Source organism: Moschus berezovskii, chromosome 16 (genome assembly GCF_049115385.1).
Source record: "Moschus berezovskii isolate FMDL1 chromosome 16, NW_MosBer_1.0, whole genome shotgun sequence".
NCBI classification, from domain to species: Eukaryota; Metazoa; Chordata; class Mammalia; order Artiodactyla; family Moschidae; genus Moschus; species Moschus berezovskii.
The window spans coordinates 20,499,458-20,516,576 of NC_142475.1; the positions used below are offsets into that span (position 1 = coordinate 20,499,458).

At 41.0% G+C, this 17,119-nt stretch overlaps 1 protein-coding gene across 2 annotated transcripts in view; it reads left to right on the plus strand.

Annotated features, from left to right (window-relative positions):
* Window positions 1-12,601: 12,601 nt before the first annotated feature.
* Window positions 12,602-17,119, plus strand: part of FZD6 (frizzled class receptor 6) — a 33,375-nt gene continuing 28,857 nt past the window's right edge. The window contains exons 1-2 of one of the 2 annotated variants that reach the window (XM_055432060.2): window positions 12,602-12,777; window positions 13,914-14,244. In XM_055432060.2, coding sequence (XP_055288035.2) covers window positions 14,068-14,244 — 177 coding nt within the window. In that variant the 5' untranslated portion in view covers window positions 12,602-12,777; window positions 13,914-14,067. The remainder of the gene's footprint in view (window positions 12,778-13,913; window positions 14,245-17,119) is intronic. The other variant, XM_055432061.2, reaches the window with a different exon arrangement.

The following is a 17,119-nucleotide window of genomic DNA, read 5'->3' on the forward strand; positions in this document are numbered from 1 at the left end:
TTTCTGTGGTCACGTATGGATGTGAGAGTTGGACTGTGAAGAAAGCTGAGTGCTGAAGAATTGATGCTTTTGAACTGTGGTGTTGGAGAAGACTCTTGAGCATCCCTTATACTGCAAGGAGATCCAACCAGTCCATTCTAAAGGAGATCAGTCCTGGGTGTTCATTGGAAGGACTGATGTTAAAGCTGAAACTTCAATACTTTGGCCACCTCATGTGAAGAGTTGACTCATTGGGAAAGACTCTGATGCTGGGAGGGACTGGGGGCAGGAGAAGAAGGGGACGACAGAGAATGAGATGGCCGGATGGCATCACCGACTCGATGGACATGAGTTTGAGTGAACTCCAGGAGTTGGTGATGGACAGGGAGGCCTGGTGTGCTGTGATTCATGGGGTCGCAGAGAGTCAGACACGACTGAGCGACTGAACTGAACTGAATATATGCTCTATAGAAGTCCCCTTTGCACACCAGCCACTGCCTTAGACTTGACTATTAGCTAGCCACAAGGGACCCAACATCAACAATCTCCTATACCTTCTAGAAATACGTCTTTTTACCTCTCTTCTGAATCTCTATTCCTTCTGCCATGTCTTTTTTAAAAATAATTTTATCTATTATTTATTTTTGACTGTGCTAGGTCTTTGCTGCTGTGTGGGCTTTTTTCTAGTTGCGGCAATTGGGGGCTTCTCTCTAGTTGCAGTATGTGCGCTTCTCATTGCGGTAGCTGCTCTTGTGGAGCACGGGCTCTAGGGTGCTCGGGCTCAGTAGTTACAGTTAGGGCTCTAGAACACAGGCTCAATAGCTGTGACACAGAGGTTATGTTGCCCCATGGCATGTGGGATCTTCCTGGATCAGGGATTTAACCCGTATTGCCTGCATTAGCAGGCAGATTCTTCACCACTGAGCCACCAGGGAAGCCCCCTTCCACCATGTCTTCATCTCACCCAACTCAAGCCTAGATCTGTCAATGTGTTTTTGTGTTTAAATAATTTTATGTAGGAAAACGTTCTGAATTTATCTTCTAATTACAGTAAGCCCAGAGAATTGCTTTTATAATCTCTGATATCTCTGGTTGTTGAACTGCCCAGGTGATTCTCTTATCATTTTTGCAACAGTGGATTTATTTATCAATTAAAATAAAATATTTTATCCAGAATTTTTACTAAAATAGAAATATTTTATTCACAAAATTCCTGTTTAAAGCTTTCTCTTTTTAAGATAATCCATTCAATTTGAGCAAAAATATAGTCATTTAAGTAAAAAGTATGTGTTTAAATTAAAAGTGAAAGTGATCATCTGAAATTATATTTAAAAGAGACTGAAATCAACTCAAGTTTTTATTATGGTTTTGGATGTTCATTAGTAGGTTTTTTTGGAGGCTGAATCCACCTTGAGTGTGAATTCTACCCTCAGATAAGGCAATGTGGGAAAGAAAATCCAGCCAATGGAAGAGGGTAACAAAGACCACCCCCGCCCCCCACTCCACCGCCGTGGGAAGAAATTCTCATCACTAATGGAGAAGGTGAAGGGCCAGGCCAAGCAATGTGGGAGAAGAATTTCCTTTCCCATGAACTCTGCCTTTGGCAGCAAGGACTTCTAGATTGGAAGAAGGGCTGGAGGGCCAAAGACGGCCAGGGCTTTCCCTGGTTCAAAGATTTCTGCAACAAGAATAGACATGTATTGCTCAGTGCTCCATTTCTTCTCAAATAAAATAATTCAAGTTTTGAGTTTTGCCAAAGTTGTACAAACAAAACTTAACTAGTTCTACAAGTGGTGATGGTTCAGTCACTCAGTTGTGCACTGTAGCCTGCCACAGTCCTGTAGCCTCCTCTGTCCATGGAATTTTCCAGGCAAGAATACTGGGGATTGCCATTTCCTACTCCAGGGGATCTTCCTGACCCAGGGATCAAACCTGAGTCTCATGGCCTCCTGCATTGCAGGCAGATTCTTTACCACTAAGCCACCAGGGAAACCAGGTTTACTACTAATAAGAACATAGGTTGGTACAATCTCACCTCCCATCATTTCCCCTTACCTAGAGGAAATAAGTTAGACTCTTAATTGTTATTAACTTCCTGAAAATTGGGTTTCCCAGGTGGGCTAGTGGTTAAGAACCTGCCTGCCAATGCTAGAAGACATTAAGACACATTAGGTTTGATCCCTGGGATTCCCCAGAGAAGGCCATGGCAACCCACTCCAGTATTCTTGCCTGGAGAGTCCCATGGACAGAGGAATTTGGCAGGCTACTGTCCATAGGGTCACAAAAAGTCAAACATGACTGAAGCCTCGAAATCCACCTGAATTGCTCCATTTCTCTGGTCTCCACACTATTCTTTTTCTCCTTTCAAGAGGAGTGAACTCTGATTCTAAGTTTCTTGAAGTTTACAAGTTTTAGGGACTCTTTTTAAGAGAAAGTTGGATTTCAAATAAAAAATTAAATGGAACTCTAAGGCTTAAGCTTCATTAGCTTCATGGTAAATCTGCCTCTGCCTTCCAGTGAAAACACACAAGGTCTATTGTTTGAAATTACCCTGTCTCCCAATCCACATACCATGTCCGGAACAACAAATCTCTCAATAATTTATATTTAAGTTGTTTCCAAAAGTCGACCTCCTCTATAAAATCTTTTCTATTGAACAGCAAAAACAGTAATATTTCTTTCATTCCATTTTCTCTAAAATTTAATTTTGTATTTTCCTTCACTTATCACCCTATAACACATACTCATCCCACTTGGTTTGAGGCAATTTTAGAAAATGACATATAGTCATGAGCAGCCCATGAAGCACAATTAGGAATACAGTTGGCTTTTCATATCAAATGATATTAGTTATTATTTAAATCATTAAGTTTGAGGCAGAAGTCCTTTCCTAGGTGCAAAAAGCTTTAGGGAAAATATAATTTCTAATATTTGACTTAATATAGCTGCTTTGCTATAAAAAGTGGTAAAATACTAAATTCTAAAGATGACCAGATGGTAGGTAGTGAAGCCACTAAGAACAAAACCAAGTAGAGTAAAATCATAGGCACAAAATGTAACTTAAAGCAGTAGCAGAGCTGAAGCTATTTTTCTTTAGCATTATGAATCTCTTTCTTTGCAAATGACAATTCCAGAGCTCCAACGAGGCAATCTTATACATCAAACTGTCAGGAAAATATGTGGCTCTCTCCTGCAGTGTCATGTTACTACTGAAATTTTTATTTTCCAGTAATATGGGAGGTAATAATTAGAAGGTATGTTGTTTCTGGCCAACCATAATGGATACAACCACAGAAAAGGTTAATTGTTTTGCTACAAACACTGCAGTAATTAGCTTTTAAAGCAGGGCTTGACAGGCAATATACTTCAAGAGAAAGCTTTTAAATAAAGGTTATGCTCAATGTTGTGATCATGTACTGTGCTACGTCGCTCAGTCGTGTCCAACTCTTTGCGACCTCATGGACCATAGCCCGCCAGGCTCCTCTGTCCATGGGGATTCTCCAGGCAAGAGTACTGGAGTGGATTGCTCTGCCCTCCTCCAGGATGTTGTGCTTGTAGACTCCTCTAAATTAAGTTAATAAGCCATCAAATTCACACATATCACCTGTAGGGATTGGAGCCACGGGTAGCTCTTCCAAGGGTTAGAAAAAGAAGAGTTTAGGCAGAAACTTCAGGAGGGAAAGTCCGGTGCAGCCCAAGTTCCTCTCTTTCCCTCTGTTCTCTTCTACACCTCTGCTCAGCCCAGACTCCTCTCGCAGGAATCCCCCTAATGCTGTTTGCTCCCCAGTCCCTTAACATCTGGGGGGCGGTCACAAGCAGGCCTATCCACATGTCTGCAGGCCCCAGGCAAGAGTACAAAGGAGGGCCCCGTACTCTGTTTTTTATTGGAATACAGTTGGTGTACATGTTGTGTTAGTTTCTGCTGTACAGCAAAGTGACTCAGATATACATACTCTTTTTCATATTCTTTTCCATGATTGTTTAGTACAGGTTACTAATATGGTTCCCTGTGCTATACAGACTTTGTTATCTTTTATATACAGTAGTTGGTATCCACCAATCTCAAACTCCTAGTTTGTCACTCCCCAACCCCTTTTCCCTGCTGGTGACCGTGTAAGTTTGCTTTCTACGTCTGTGAGTATGTTTCCGTTTCATTAAGTTCATTTGTAGCATATTTCAGATTCCACATATATGTGACACCATACAGTATTTGTCCTCTTACTGACTAACTTAGTATAACAATCTAGGCTCACCCATGTTGCTGCAAATGGCATTATTCCATTCTTTTTTATGGCTGAGTAGTATTCCATTGTGTATATATATACTTCGTCTTCTTTATCCATTCATCCATTGATGGACATTTAGGTTGTTTCCATGTCTTGGCATTTGTAAATAGTGATGCTATGAAAACTGAAGCGCATGTATCTTTTCAAATTATAGTTTTCTCTCTTAACTATACATTCAGGAGTGGGATTGCTGGAACATATAGTAACTAGTTTTTTGGGAATCTGCATACTGTTTTCTATAGTGGTTGCACCTCTATGTTTACATAGTTAAAAGTTATAAATCAAGCTAACAAACTGTTAAATAAAACATGTTTTGTCTTTCTACATTTATCCTAAGATAAAATTTTTTATTATGTATAAAGCTATATTTTAATGAATATGGGCAGACTCATGGGCATTTTAATGAGTATGGGCAGTGATGAAAAGATTTAATTATTATTGTGAGTGCCTGCATAGCCTGATGATGGGCTGTAGATGTTTGGATACGTAATATTAACAAAATAAAAACTCATACAACTTACTCTATGAAATTTATTTTCTCCCCTTCATTTCAGCAAAATAACTTAATTGCTATAACTACACTTTTCATGTAGCTAGTGTTCTATTAACAATAATGCCAAACAACATAATATTGTAGCTTTGGAATTTTTAAATTTAATTTCAACTTTTGGAGAAACTTTTTTCTGCTCAGTAGCAGTTGAAATTGCCAATAAGATTCTTTAAAAAATACTTATTTTAGAAAATAAAGAATTGGGGTTTCTGTCCTGGCACGTAAAGAGTATAGAAGCCATCACTTCATCCTAACAAGTAAAAAGCTGAACAAACTGAAAATCAACAACTCTTCTTAGATTTTTCAGGGAATTGAGATCACAAAACAAACTGCTGCTCCTAAAATTGGATAGACAAATGGGTAGAAACAGAGAATCACATCTTACCGGAGCAGAAACCCATGGGCAGAAACCTCCAGGGGAACCAGGAAGGGGTATGGAAAACCTGAGCTGTCACAGATGAATTCCTGGAGACTCGGTGCCAATGACTCTGGGAGTTAAAAACATCATGGAGATCCAGTGTTTGCAGGATACCCACACTTCTGGGAGTTTTATCTTCTGAAGCTCTACCAGATTCTCATAGTGAATATTAGGAAAAAAACAAAAACAAAACCCTCACATTTCTGGTAGGATGGAAAGAAAAGGTAAAATTTTGAAACATGCTAGAAAATTCTGTTCTTAACAAGTCCTGCCCTCTAGAGAAATTATCTTACCAGAAACTAACCTTTGGGGTTTTTAGTTCAGTTCAGTCACTCAGTCATGTCCAACTCTTTGCAGCCCCATGGACTGCAGCATGCCAGGCTTCCCTGTCCATCACCAACTCCTGGAGCCTACTCAAACTCAAGTCCACTGAGTCAGTGATGCCACCCAACCATCTCATCTTCTGTCATTCCCTTCTCCTCCTGCCTTCCATCTTTCCCAGCATCAGGGTCTTTTCCAATGAGTCAGTTTTTTGCATTAGGTTGCCAAAGTATTGGAGTTTCAGCTTCAGCATCAGTCCTTCCAATGAATATTCAGGACTGATTTCCTTTAGGATGGACTGGTTGGATCACCTTGCAGTCCAAGGGACTCCCAAGAGTCTTCTCCAACACCACAGTTTAAAAGCATCAATTCTTTGGTGCTCAGCTTTCTTTATAATCCAACTCTCACATCCATACATGACTACTGGAAAAACCACAGCTTTGACTAGATGGACCTTTGTTGGTAAAGTTATATCTCTGGTTTTTAATATGCTGCCTAGGTTGGTCATAGCTTTTCTTCCAAGGAGCAAGCATCTTTTAATTTCATGGCTTTCTCAGAGCCTAACTGAAGTTTTTAATTGTTAAGAACAGAATTTTCTGGCATGTTTCAAAATTTTACCTTTTCTTTCCACCCTGCCAGAAATGTGAGGGTTTTTTTTTCTTCTAATATTCACTGTGAGAATCTGGTAGAGCTTCAGAAGATAAAACTCCCAGAAGTGTGGTATCCTGCAAACACTGGATCTCCGTGAAGTTTTTAACTGACCCAGGAAGTGAGAAACACTCCACGGCAGCCCAGTCTAGCTATACTATCCCACCTAATGGGAGTATTAACTGAGAAGTTCATAGATCAAGATCACAGGCACGCTAAAGACTGAGACCTAATCATAGATCTATAGGATGCTCCCCCCCACAACCACCTTAACATCACAGCACTAAAGCCTTGCTTACCCAAGTTCCTTTCACCCAGTACATCATGTCTGACTTTCAACAAAAAGTTATATGGCATACCATAAAGCAAAAAAGAACCCCAAAAAACAAACAAAAAAAAACCCACATTATGAAGAAACAGAGCAAGCATCAGAATCAGATAAGGCAGGAATGTTGGAATTATCAGACTAGAAATTTAAAATAACTATGATTAATATGCTAAGGGCTCTAAATGAAAAAAATAGACAACATGCAAGAACAGATGGATAATGTAAGCAGATAAATGGAAACCCTAAGAAAGAATCACAAAAACATGCTAGAAATAAAAAAAAACAAAAAACAGTGTAACAGAAATCAGCTCTTTAGTAGACTGGACACAGTTGAGGAAAGAACCTCTGAGCTTGAGGCTATATCAATACAAATTTCCAAAACTGGAAAGCAAAGAGAGACAAAAGATTGACCAAAAAATTGAATAGAATGTCCAGGGACTCTGGAATAGCTACAAAAGTATAACATACATGTTTTCAAAATACCAGAGGAGAAGAATGAGAAAAAGGAACAGAAGAAATATTTGAAGAAATAATGACTGAGAAACTACTCCCATATTAATGTCAGACACCAAACCACAGAGTCAGGAAGCTCAGAGAATACCAAGCAGGATAAATGTAGAAAACAACACATTACACCTAGGCATGGCAGATGCAAATAGCAGAAAATTAAAAACAAAGGAAAAATCTTGAAGCCACAGTGGGGGGAAAATCATACTTATGGAGGAGCAAAAATAAGAATTAAATTTTACTTCTCAGAATTCATGCAAGCAAGAAAAGACTGGAATGAAATATTTAGTGTTAAGAGAAAAAAGAAAACCCACCAACCTAGAATTCTGTATCCTGCAAAATCATCCTTCAAAAGCTAAGGAAAAATAAAGACTTTTTCAGCCAAACATTGAGGGAATTTGTTGCCTTGTAAGAAATGTTAAAATAAGTTCTTCAGAAAAAGGAAAATTATATCAGTCAGAAACCAGATCTAACAAAGGAAGGAAAAGCATTAGAGAAAGAATAAGTGAAGGCAAACTAAAACCTTTATTTTTCTTATTCTTAGTTGATCTAAGAGATAATAGTTTGTTCAAAATAGTAATAGCAATTACTCATTCAATGATTATAGCTTATGTATAAGTGAAATGAATGATAGCAATGATATAAAGGGTGGAAGAGAGGAATTAAGAATACTTTGTTATTATAAGGCATTTGCACAACTCCTGAAGCAGCATAGTGTTATTTGAAAGTGGACTTGAATGAGTTGTAAATATATATTGCAAACTCCAGGGCAACCATTGAAAAAATAGTAGGAAAAGAAGTTAAATTTATATGCTAAGAAGAGAAATGGAATTATAAAAAATGCTCAGTTAAAATTATAGAAGGCAGAAACAAAGTGGAAGGCAGCCAGAATAGCAACAAGACCAAGGTCAATCAATAGAAGACAGCATCAAATGTCAGATATTAATCCAACCATATCAATAATCAATTTAAACATCAATGGTAGAAATATACTAATTAAAAGGCAGAGGTTATGAGAATGATCAAAACTCAAGCCTCAACAATGTGTTGTCCACAAGAAATCCAGCTGAAAAATAAAGACACACATAGGTTAAAAGCAAAGGAATGGAGAAAGGTATGCCACACTAATCCTAATCAAAAGAAAGGCAGGGCTCCCCTGTGTCTCAGTGGTAAAGAATCCACCTGCCAGTGCAGAAGACATAGGTTCAATCCCTATGCCGCGGAGCAGCTAAGCCTGAGTCTGAGCCTGTGCTCTAGAACCCGCTGAGCCTGTGCTCTAGAACCCGCGGGCCGCAACTACGAGCCTACTGAAGCCCACCTGCTCTAAGAGCCCATGCTCTGCAACAAGAGAAGCTACCACAATGAGAAGCCCACGCACCACAACTAGAAAGTAGCCCCTGCTTGCCGCGACTAGAGAAAAGCCCTTGCAGCAACAAAGACCCAGCACAGCCAAAAATAACTAAAGAAATAAATAAAAAGAAAGCTAGAGTAGCTATTGGAGAAGGCAATGGCAAGCCACTCCAGTACTATTGCCTAGAAAATCCCATGGATGGAGGAGCCTGGTAGGCTGCAGTCCGTGGGGTCGCGAAGAGTCGGACGCGACTGAGCGACTTCACTTTCACTTTCACACATTGGAGAAGGAAATGGCAACCCACTCCAGTGTTCTTGCCTGGAGAATCCCAGGGACAGGGGGAGCCTGGTGGGCTTCCGTCTATGGGGTCACACAGAGTCGGACACGACTGAAGTGACTTAGCAGCAGCAGCAGCAGCAGCAGAGTAGCTATATTCATTTCAGCAGAGCAGACTTCAGATTTATTTCAGGTAGGAAAGACTGATTCAACATTTGAAAATTCATGCAATCCATCACATCAACAGGGTAAAGAAGAAAAATCATGTAATCCTATCAATATACGCAGAAAAAGCACTTGATGAAATCTACTACCCATTTAAGAGTTCTACTAAAGAACCTATAGCTAACATCATATTAAATGCTAAAAGCTTTCCTGCTACCATCAGGGACCAGGGAAGAATGTTCCTTCTCACTATTACTTATCAACATTATAGTGGAAGTCCCAGCTAATGCAATGAGACAAAAAAAACAAACAAAAAAAAGTAATGGGAAGAAATGAAACTGCTTCTGTTTACACATGACATGATTGTCTATGTAGAAAATCTGGAAAGATCTACTAAAAACACCTGTAACTAAGATTACAGGTAAGGTTTCAGGATACAAGTTTAACATAGATCCCATTCCCATCCTATGTACCAGCAATGAACAAGTGGATTTGAAATAAAAAATATAATACTGATTAAAAACAACTCCAATACCATTTATAATAACATATCTAAAAATGAAATACTTGAGCATAAACCTAACAAAGTGTAAATAAGATTGTTATGAGGAAAACCACAACACTGTGATTAAAGAAATCAAAAAAGAAATAAAGATACCTTATGCTCAGGGATAGGAAGACTCAATATTGGCAAGATGTTAGCACTCTCCAACTAGTGCTTCCCAAATCTCAGTTCTGTTCATTTCAGTCACTCAGTCGTGTCTGACTCTTTGCGACCCCATGGACTGCAGCACCCTAGGCCTCCTATCCATCACCAACTCCCAGAGTCTACTCAAACTCATGCCCATTGAGTCAGTGATGCCATCCAACCATCTCATCTTCTGTTGTCCCCTTCTTCTCTCGCCTTCAATCCCTCCCAGCATCAGGGTCTTTTCCAATGAGTCAGCTCTTTGCATCAAGTAGCCAAAGAATTGGAGTTTCAGCTTCAGCATCAGTCCTTCCAATGAATATTCAGGACTGATTTCCTTTAGGATGGACTGATTGGATCTCCTTGCAGTCCAAGGGACTGTCAAGAGTCTTAACCAACACCAGAGTTCAAAAGCATCAGTTCTTCGGTGCTCAGCTTTGTTTATAGTCCAACTCTCACATCCATACATGACTACTGGAAAAAAACCAAAGCTTTGACTAGACAGACCTATGTTGGCAAAGTAATGTCTCTGTTTTTTAATATGCTGTCTAGGTTGGTCATTTCATGGCTGCAGTCACCATTTGAAGTGATTTTGGAGCCCCCCAAAATAGAGTCAACCACTGTTTCCACTGTTTCCCCATTTATTTGCCATGAAGTGATGGGACCAGATGCCATGATCTTAGTTCCCAAATCTACTGAGATTCAATGAAATCCCAATAAAAATCCCAACAAGTTATTTTGTGGATATCGACAAAATGATTCTAAAGTTTATACAGAGAAGAAAAAGACCCAGAATAGCCAACACAGTATTGAGGAAGAACAAAGTTGGAAGCTGGTACTACCAACTTGGACTCACTACAAAGCTACAGTAATCAAACTAGTGTGGTTCAGTTCAGTTCAGTCACTCAGTCTTGTCCGATTCTTTGTGACCCCATGATTGCAGCACGCCAGGTCTCCCTGTCCATCACCAACTTCCCAAGTTTACCCAAACTCATGTCCATTGAGTTGGTGATGCCATCCAGCCATCTCATTCTCTGTCGTGCCCTTCTCCTCCTGCCCCCAATCCCTCCCAGCATCAGGGTCTTTTCCAGTGAGTCAACTCTTTGAATGAGGTGGCCAAAGTATTGGAGTTTCAGCTTTAGCATCAGTCCTTCCAATGAACACCCAGGATTGATCTCCTTTAGAATGGACTGGTTGGATCTCCTTGCAGTCCAAGGGACTCTCAAGAGTCTTCTCCAACACCACAGTTCAAAAGCATCAATTCTTTGGCGATCAGCTTTCTTCACAGTCCAACTCTCACATCATGTGGTACTGGTGAAAGAATAGACAAATGCATCAGTGGAACACAACAGAGGGCCCAGAAACAGACCCATGTAAGTAAAATCAACTCATCCTTGACAAAGTTGAAAAGAGCTTCTTTTCAACGAACAGTGCTGGAACAACTAGATGAGTACATGCAGAAAAAAGAAATCAATGTCACAAATCTTACAGCTTTCACAAAAATTAATTAAAAATGAATCACAGACCTAAATTTAAACACAAAACTATAAAACTCCTAGAAGATAACATATGAGAAAATGTAGAAGTCCTTGGGTTTGGTGACACCTTTTTAGATACAACACCAAAGGCACGATCCGTGAAAGAAATAATAAACTGTACTTCATTAAAATCAATTAACTTCTGCCCTATGAAAGATGAGGTCTAGAGAATTAGATGTTAAATCACAGACATGGAGAAAATATTCGCAAAAGATATAACTGATAAAGAACTGATATCCAAAATATACACAGGACTCTTTAAATTCAACCATAAGAAAACAAACAACCCAATTAAAAAATAGGCCAAAGACCTTAATAAACACCTCATCAAAGAAGGTATTCAAATGACAAAAAAGCACATGAAAAAATGTTCACATCATATTTCATCAGGGAAATGCAAATTAAAACAGAGCTATCACTAAATACCTATTAGAATAGCCAAAATCCAGAACACTAACAATAGCAAACGTTGGCAAGTCCTGAAAAAGCAGGAACTCTTCAAGCACTGCTGGTGTGAATGTAAAGTAGTATAGCCACTTTGGAAGACGGTTTGGCACTTTAAAAAAATATATAAAACTAAATATACTCTTACCACACAAGCTGGTTCCTTGGTATTTACTCAAAGGAATTGAAAGCTTACTTCCACACAAAAACCTGTGCACAGATGTTTATAACAGCTTTATTCATAAGAGTTCATACTTGGAATCAACCAAGATGTCTTTCACTAGGTGAATGGATAAATAACCTGTGGTCCATCCACACAATACATTATTATTTATCACTAAAATCAAGACACAAGAAGACACGAAGGAATATTACTCTGTGAAAGAGCCTGAGAGGCCAGTCTGAAAAGGCTACATACTGTTTGACTTCACTGGACAAAAAGAAGGGTATGACAGTCTGCAAAAGACCAAACTTGGTGACAGTAGGATCTGGTGAGTTTCAAATGTTAAGAAGGAAGGAGGGATGAATAGGGAAGCACCATGAGATGATGTGTGGCACAGCTGGTACCAAAAACTGGGTTGACTTCTAGAGCAGTTCAACTTTCTAATACGTTTCTGCATCAATAAACCACAGAACCTGCCAGGCCTGAAATCTCATTGCCACCTGTGCCTCCAGTTAGTGACCAGACACCCTGCATTAATAAAAGGGTTTCTATGTTTTTGTTTTTCTGTTTTTTTAGGACAGATACCCAGGAAATTACCCACCCTCCGTCTAAGGTCACTTGGGCAACTGACTTTACAGAGCAAACTGGCCCCGTTTAAGAATACTTGGCTCCTGAAATTCGAAATAAATTGGGTTTTTCTGAAAGAAGTTTTATCTGGGAATCAGTAAGAACTTCAAAAAAAACAAAAACCCTTCTAGGCTGCACCCCTGCGGAGGGCACATAAGAGACGGCGAGGTGGAGGCTGGAACTCGCCCCCGCGACACCGTTCGCCCCTGCCGGGTGGGGCGAGCCCAGAGCCAGACCCGGACGGCGCGGCGCGGGTGGGGCCCGGGCGGAGAGCCAGGTCCGCCGCCGCCGCCGCCGCGAGCCGGGACCTGCCCGTCCGACCTGGCGGCGCTGTCTCGCGGGATTGCTCAGCTCTCGCCCGGCCGTGCGACTCCCGGCTCCCGTGGTGGCCGGAGTCCCGGACGCTCCCTGGAGCCGTCGCTGGCCGCGGGGGGACGGTGGGCTGGACGGGGACGGGGAGGAACGGGCGCCTTCGACCGCCGCCCGAGGTGAGGTTCCTCGGACGCCAACCGGGCAGGAGGCCGCGGGCGGGCGGGCTGGCGGGCGCCAGGGCGAGCGGGGCGGGCCTCGAGGGGTGCGGGGTGGGCGCGGGGCGCGCGCTCCGAGCCGCAGGTGCGCGAAAGCCTGCGGCCGGACGGTCGGCGCCGGCCCGAGCTTCCTGGGAAGCTGCGGCGCTGCGAGGTTGGTCCCCGCGGGGCCGGGGACGCGGAGCACGGCGCTGGGCCTGGGGCAGGTGCCCGGGGCTGGGCGCGTTGCCCTGCCAGCGCTGCGTGTGTGTGTGTGTGTGTGTGTGTGTGTGTGTGTGTGTTGGGGGGATGGGGTGAGCGGGTGCGACGATTCGTGGCTGTGTGTGTGTTTTGGGGGGATGGGGTGAGGGGGTGAATTGCCCTGCCCGGTGCTGGAAGCCGGGACGTACGTGTGTGTGTGTGTGCGTGTGTGTGTGTGTTGGGGGGATGGGGTGACGGGTACGACGATTCGTGGCTCAGTGCCCACAGCTTCCCTCCCACCGAAACTCCGTCGGCCTCCCGGGACAGCTTTGCTCATTTTTCTTTTCTGTCAGATCGCTACTCCCCCCGCCAAACTCCCTCACAACCCCAGCCTTTTGAACACTCGTTTGGCTCCTCCGCAGTAGGAATCCTAGAAGTCTCCCTCTGGTTGGCCTTTTTAAAGACAAAAAAGTTCGTCTCCAGAAGAGTGCCACAAAAGCTGGCCCTTTAGAGTCTTTAAAGAATTTAAGAACTCGTGAGATCTTAAGGAATTTCCCTGCAACTCAGTTTTCTTGTGCGTAATCAGACACCCAACAGGGCCTTTTAGATTTTACAGTTGTGTTAATCCTCATTAACTTGTTCCCAACCCCACCATTTTCTCCATCTCACTCATCCAGGGCCCCGCTTTTACCCTGTGTTCCATACAGCGCTAACCGCCAGTCATCCGGTCCCTAGAGATGATATTTCCTCCGCAAGTCATAGATTCTGTGCCAAGGCAGGTGGAAGAGTAATTGATGGGACGAAATTTTCCGTCCTTTTCCCGGTGTTAATTACCTAGCATGAAACGGTGCACTTTGACGTTTGCATTTGAGTCGATAACAAAAGTTGCTGATACACCCTTTTGATTGTTTTTACAGTAATTGACCCAGAACTCATTTTCAGGAAAAAGAGCTTCCTTCAAAATGGTAAAATAATCAAATGAGGAATTTGAACATTTTATCTTTGGCTGGAAATCTGAGAATGAAGAGTGATTAATCCAAGCCATGTGGTAAAATTAGGAATTTGAAGAGAATGGAAACATTTACGTTTTTGTGGACATGTATTTTTCTACCCCTGGTAAGAGGGCACAGTCTTTTCACCTGTGAACCAATTACTGTTCCCAGATGTATGAAAATGGCCTACAACATGACGTTTTTCCCTAATCTGATGGGTCATTATGACCAGAGTATTGCTGCTGTGGAAATGGAGGTGAGTACTTCTTCATATCTGTATGGAAGAATAGTTTATGGTCTGTTCTGGAATAAGCTATAAATGCAACCTTTTTTGAAAAAGATAACAGTAAGGGATTTCTTCAAGTTGTAAATAAGTCCTACTTTGCATAAATGCCTTTGAAAATTAAATCTCCCTACTGGCTTATATTTTATGTACATTTCTGGCTTTGTTTAGTGGATAAGATAGGGTTCATTCTCTATGAATTATAGTTGTGAATGATTTTGAAATATCATGCACCTGGCAGATATTTTGCTCTCCTGAGTCAATTTGGTAATTCCTCATGGTAAAAAATGTGAATTCTGAATTTTTACTAATTCATTGAATATATAATCTTCTATTGCCTGGACTAAAGTGTTTGGACTACATATATTTTCATGAGTAGTTGTTATGTTCACTTGGGCCTGTTTGTCTGAAGCAAATCGGTGACTAGAAGATTTTGGGGATTTGGGGGCTGTAGATAGTGTTTTGCTAAGAAGTGACTTTTTAAAGTATAGTGCTTAAGTAGTCTTTGTAAAAAAAAAAGAAAGAAAGTGAAGCCGCTCAGTCATGTCCAACTCTTTGTGACCCCATGGACTGTGTAGCCCACCAGGCTCCTCTATCCGTGGAATTTCCTAGGCAGGAGTACTGGATGGGTTGCCATTTCCTTCTCCATGAGATCTTCCCAACCTTAAAAGAAACCACACGTCAGGGGAGGAACAGAGTGACAGTAAAGATTGCCCCAGGTGCCTCAGTTGCCTGCCTCTGGTTTAGAGATATGCAGATGGCTAGGGAGGTGTGGGAAGAAAGAGTTACCTGTAGAGACAGGAACCTGTCCTCTCCTACAGATCTGTTAGGATGATAAATTTTGTAAAGCAAAGAAGACAAATGTTTTTGTAGATTTTCTCCAGAAAAGCTGAGAAAGGTAAACGCTTATTTCCCTCAGATTGTTTCTAAGAGTTGAAGCCCCGGCAATTTTAATATAGACACAGCTTTAAACACGACTAGGCTTGATTTTGCAGTCTTCCCTTGTTATTTAGTTGAATAGTTGTCCGGCTACCTCACTGTCGACTCGTGTCTGAAATAGGAGGGCTTTTGATTACTGAGTAGAAGTACTTTTAAAAGATACGGCAAATTATCAATGTATTACTGTAATCTTTCAGTAGATTTCCAAGCCAGTGCAAAGTTGTCATTTTGAGCACTGAACAGATGAGATTCCATTGGCTAATCAGAACCATTTTGATTGTTTAATCTGATTAAATCAAGTAGTGGTAACTTCAAGGAATAATTATAACATTAATTCGCATTTTCTCTAATGTGTGTTTTATAACTCATTTCTTATAGCATTCTTAAAAATTTTTTTAATCTGGTTTCCTTTTTGTGTAATAGCTATATACATTTGAAGTTAGAATGCTGACATTGACCTTAAAATTCAGATTCTTTAGAGTTCCTTATCATAGAGAAGTACCATTATGAATATATAGAGAGATGCCTCCCTGCTATTAGATACTGTAGTTTTAAGATGACAAGAATGAGGGTTTTTTTTATGCATGTCTTTTTAAAACCAATTGTTTCTGACCCCCTGAAAGATTATTTTTTTATTTACCCAGGTTCTTTCCCAGGTAGTTTCTGGACATACCCAAGAAATGTCCTCCTTTACTTGTTTGGTGACAGTACTGATTTCTCCATTATATAATCTTTCTCATGCACTAAACTTTCTCCTACCCCTTAGTATTGAGTTTTATTCCATAAGTCACTTTTCAGTTGATTTAAGGATGTAAAAGAAAGATATCAAGCAGTCATTTAATGTTAGCATTAACCTAAGTCTACAAAAGAAGAAAGGGAAATGGAAAGGCAAAATAATATCAACCTAAATCAGTCTGTTTTACTTGTTCAGTCGCTAAGTCCTGTTCAACTCTTTGCAACCCCATAGACTGCAGCATGCCAGACTTCCCTGTACTCTGCTATCTCCTGGAGCTTGCTCAAACTCGTGTCCATTGAGTCAGTGAATTCATCTGATCACCTCATCCTCTGTCATCCCCTTCTCCTCCCACCTTCAATCTTTCCCAGCATCAGGGTCTTTTCCAGTGAGTCGGCTCTTCACATCAGGTGGCCAGAGTGTTGCAGCTTCAGCTCTAGCTTCCCTGGAGGAGGGAATGGCAAACCACTCCAGGATTCTTGCCTGGAGAATCCCCATAGACAGAGGAGCCTGGCGGGCTCTGTAGCCTCCATGGGGTCACAAAGAGTTGGACACAACTGACGCAACTTAGCATGCACGCAAGTGACTTAAATATCATGCAGAGTTTCTTATCCTCTTTTGTGCCATTGATGCATTCTCAGAATTTTAAATAAAATGTGTAGGATTACAAAGGAAACCAATTATATTGAAATATATATCTGTTTATAGCACAGGTTAGGAAGCTTTGAACCTGTAATTATATAGGTGAAAAACTGAAGCCCCAAGAAGTTGTGATTTGCTTGTGATTTGAGCACTATGAAGCTAGAAGTTGTGATTTGAGCACTGTGGTCTGATGCAGTCTTCTCTGTCACCATGGACCATAGTGTCATTTTTTTAAGTATTTTATGTATTTTTTTTACCCTTGACCTTATTATATAACAACAACAACAAAATACTTCCTAAGATTAGGATATCATGTGTTAATTTCAGTCTTTGCTGCTTCTTTATAAACTTCAACAAAAATTTAGCTGGGAGATTTTTTTTTTGACCTCTAATCAGTTTTACCTTTCTCTTTCTCATCCATTCCTTGATACAAAGTCTCATCAGAATTTTTAGATTGAAAATAAAATCTTTTGGCTTCAGTCTGTCCCCTCTGGTGGTGCCAAAGTCATTTAATTGATATGCAAATATGTGCAG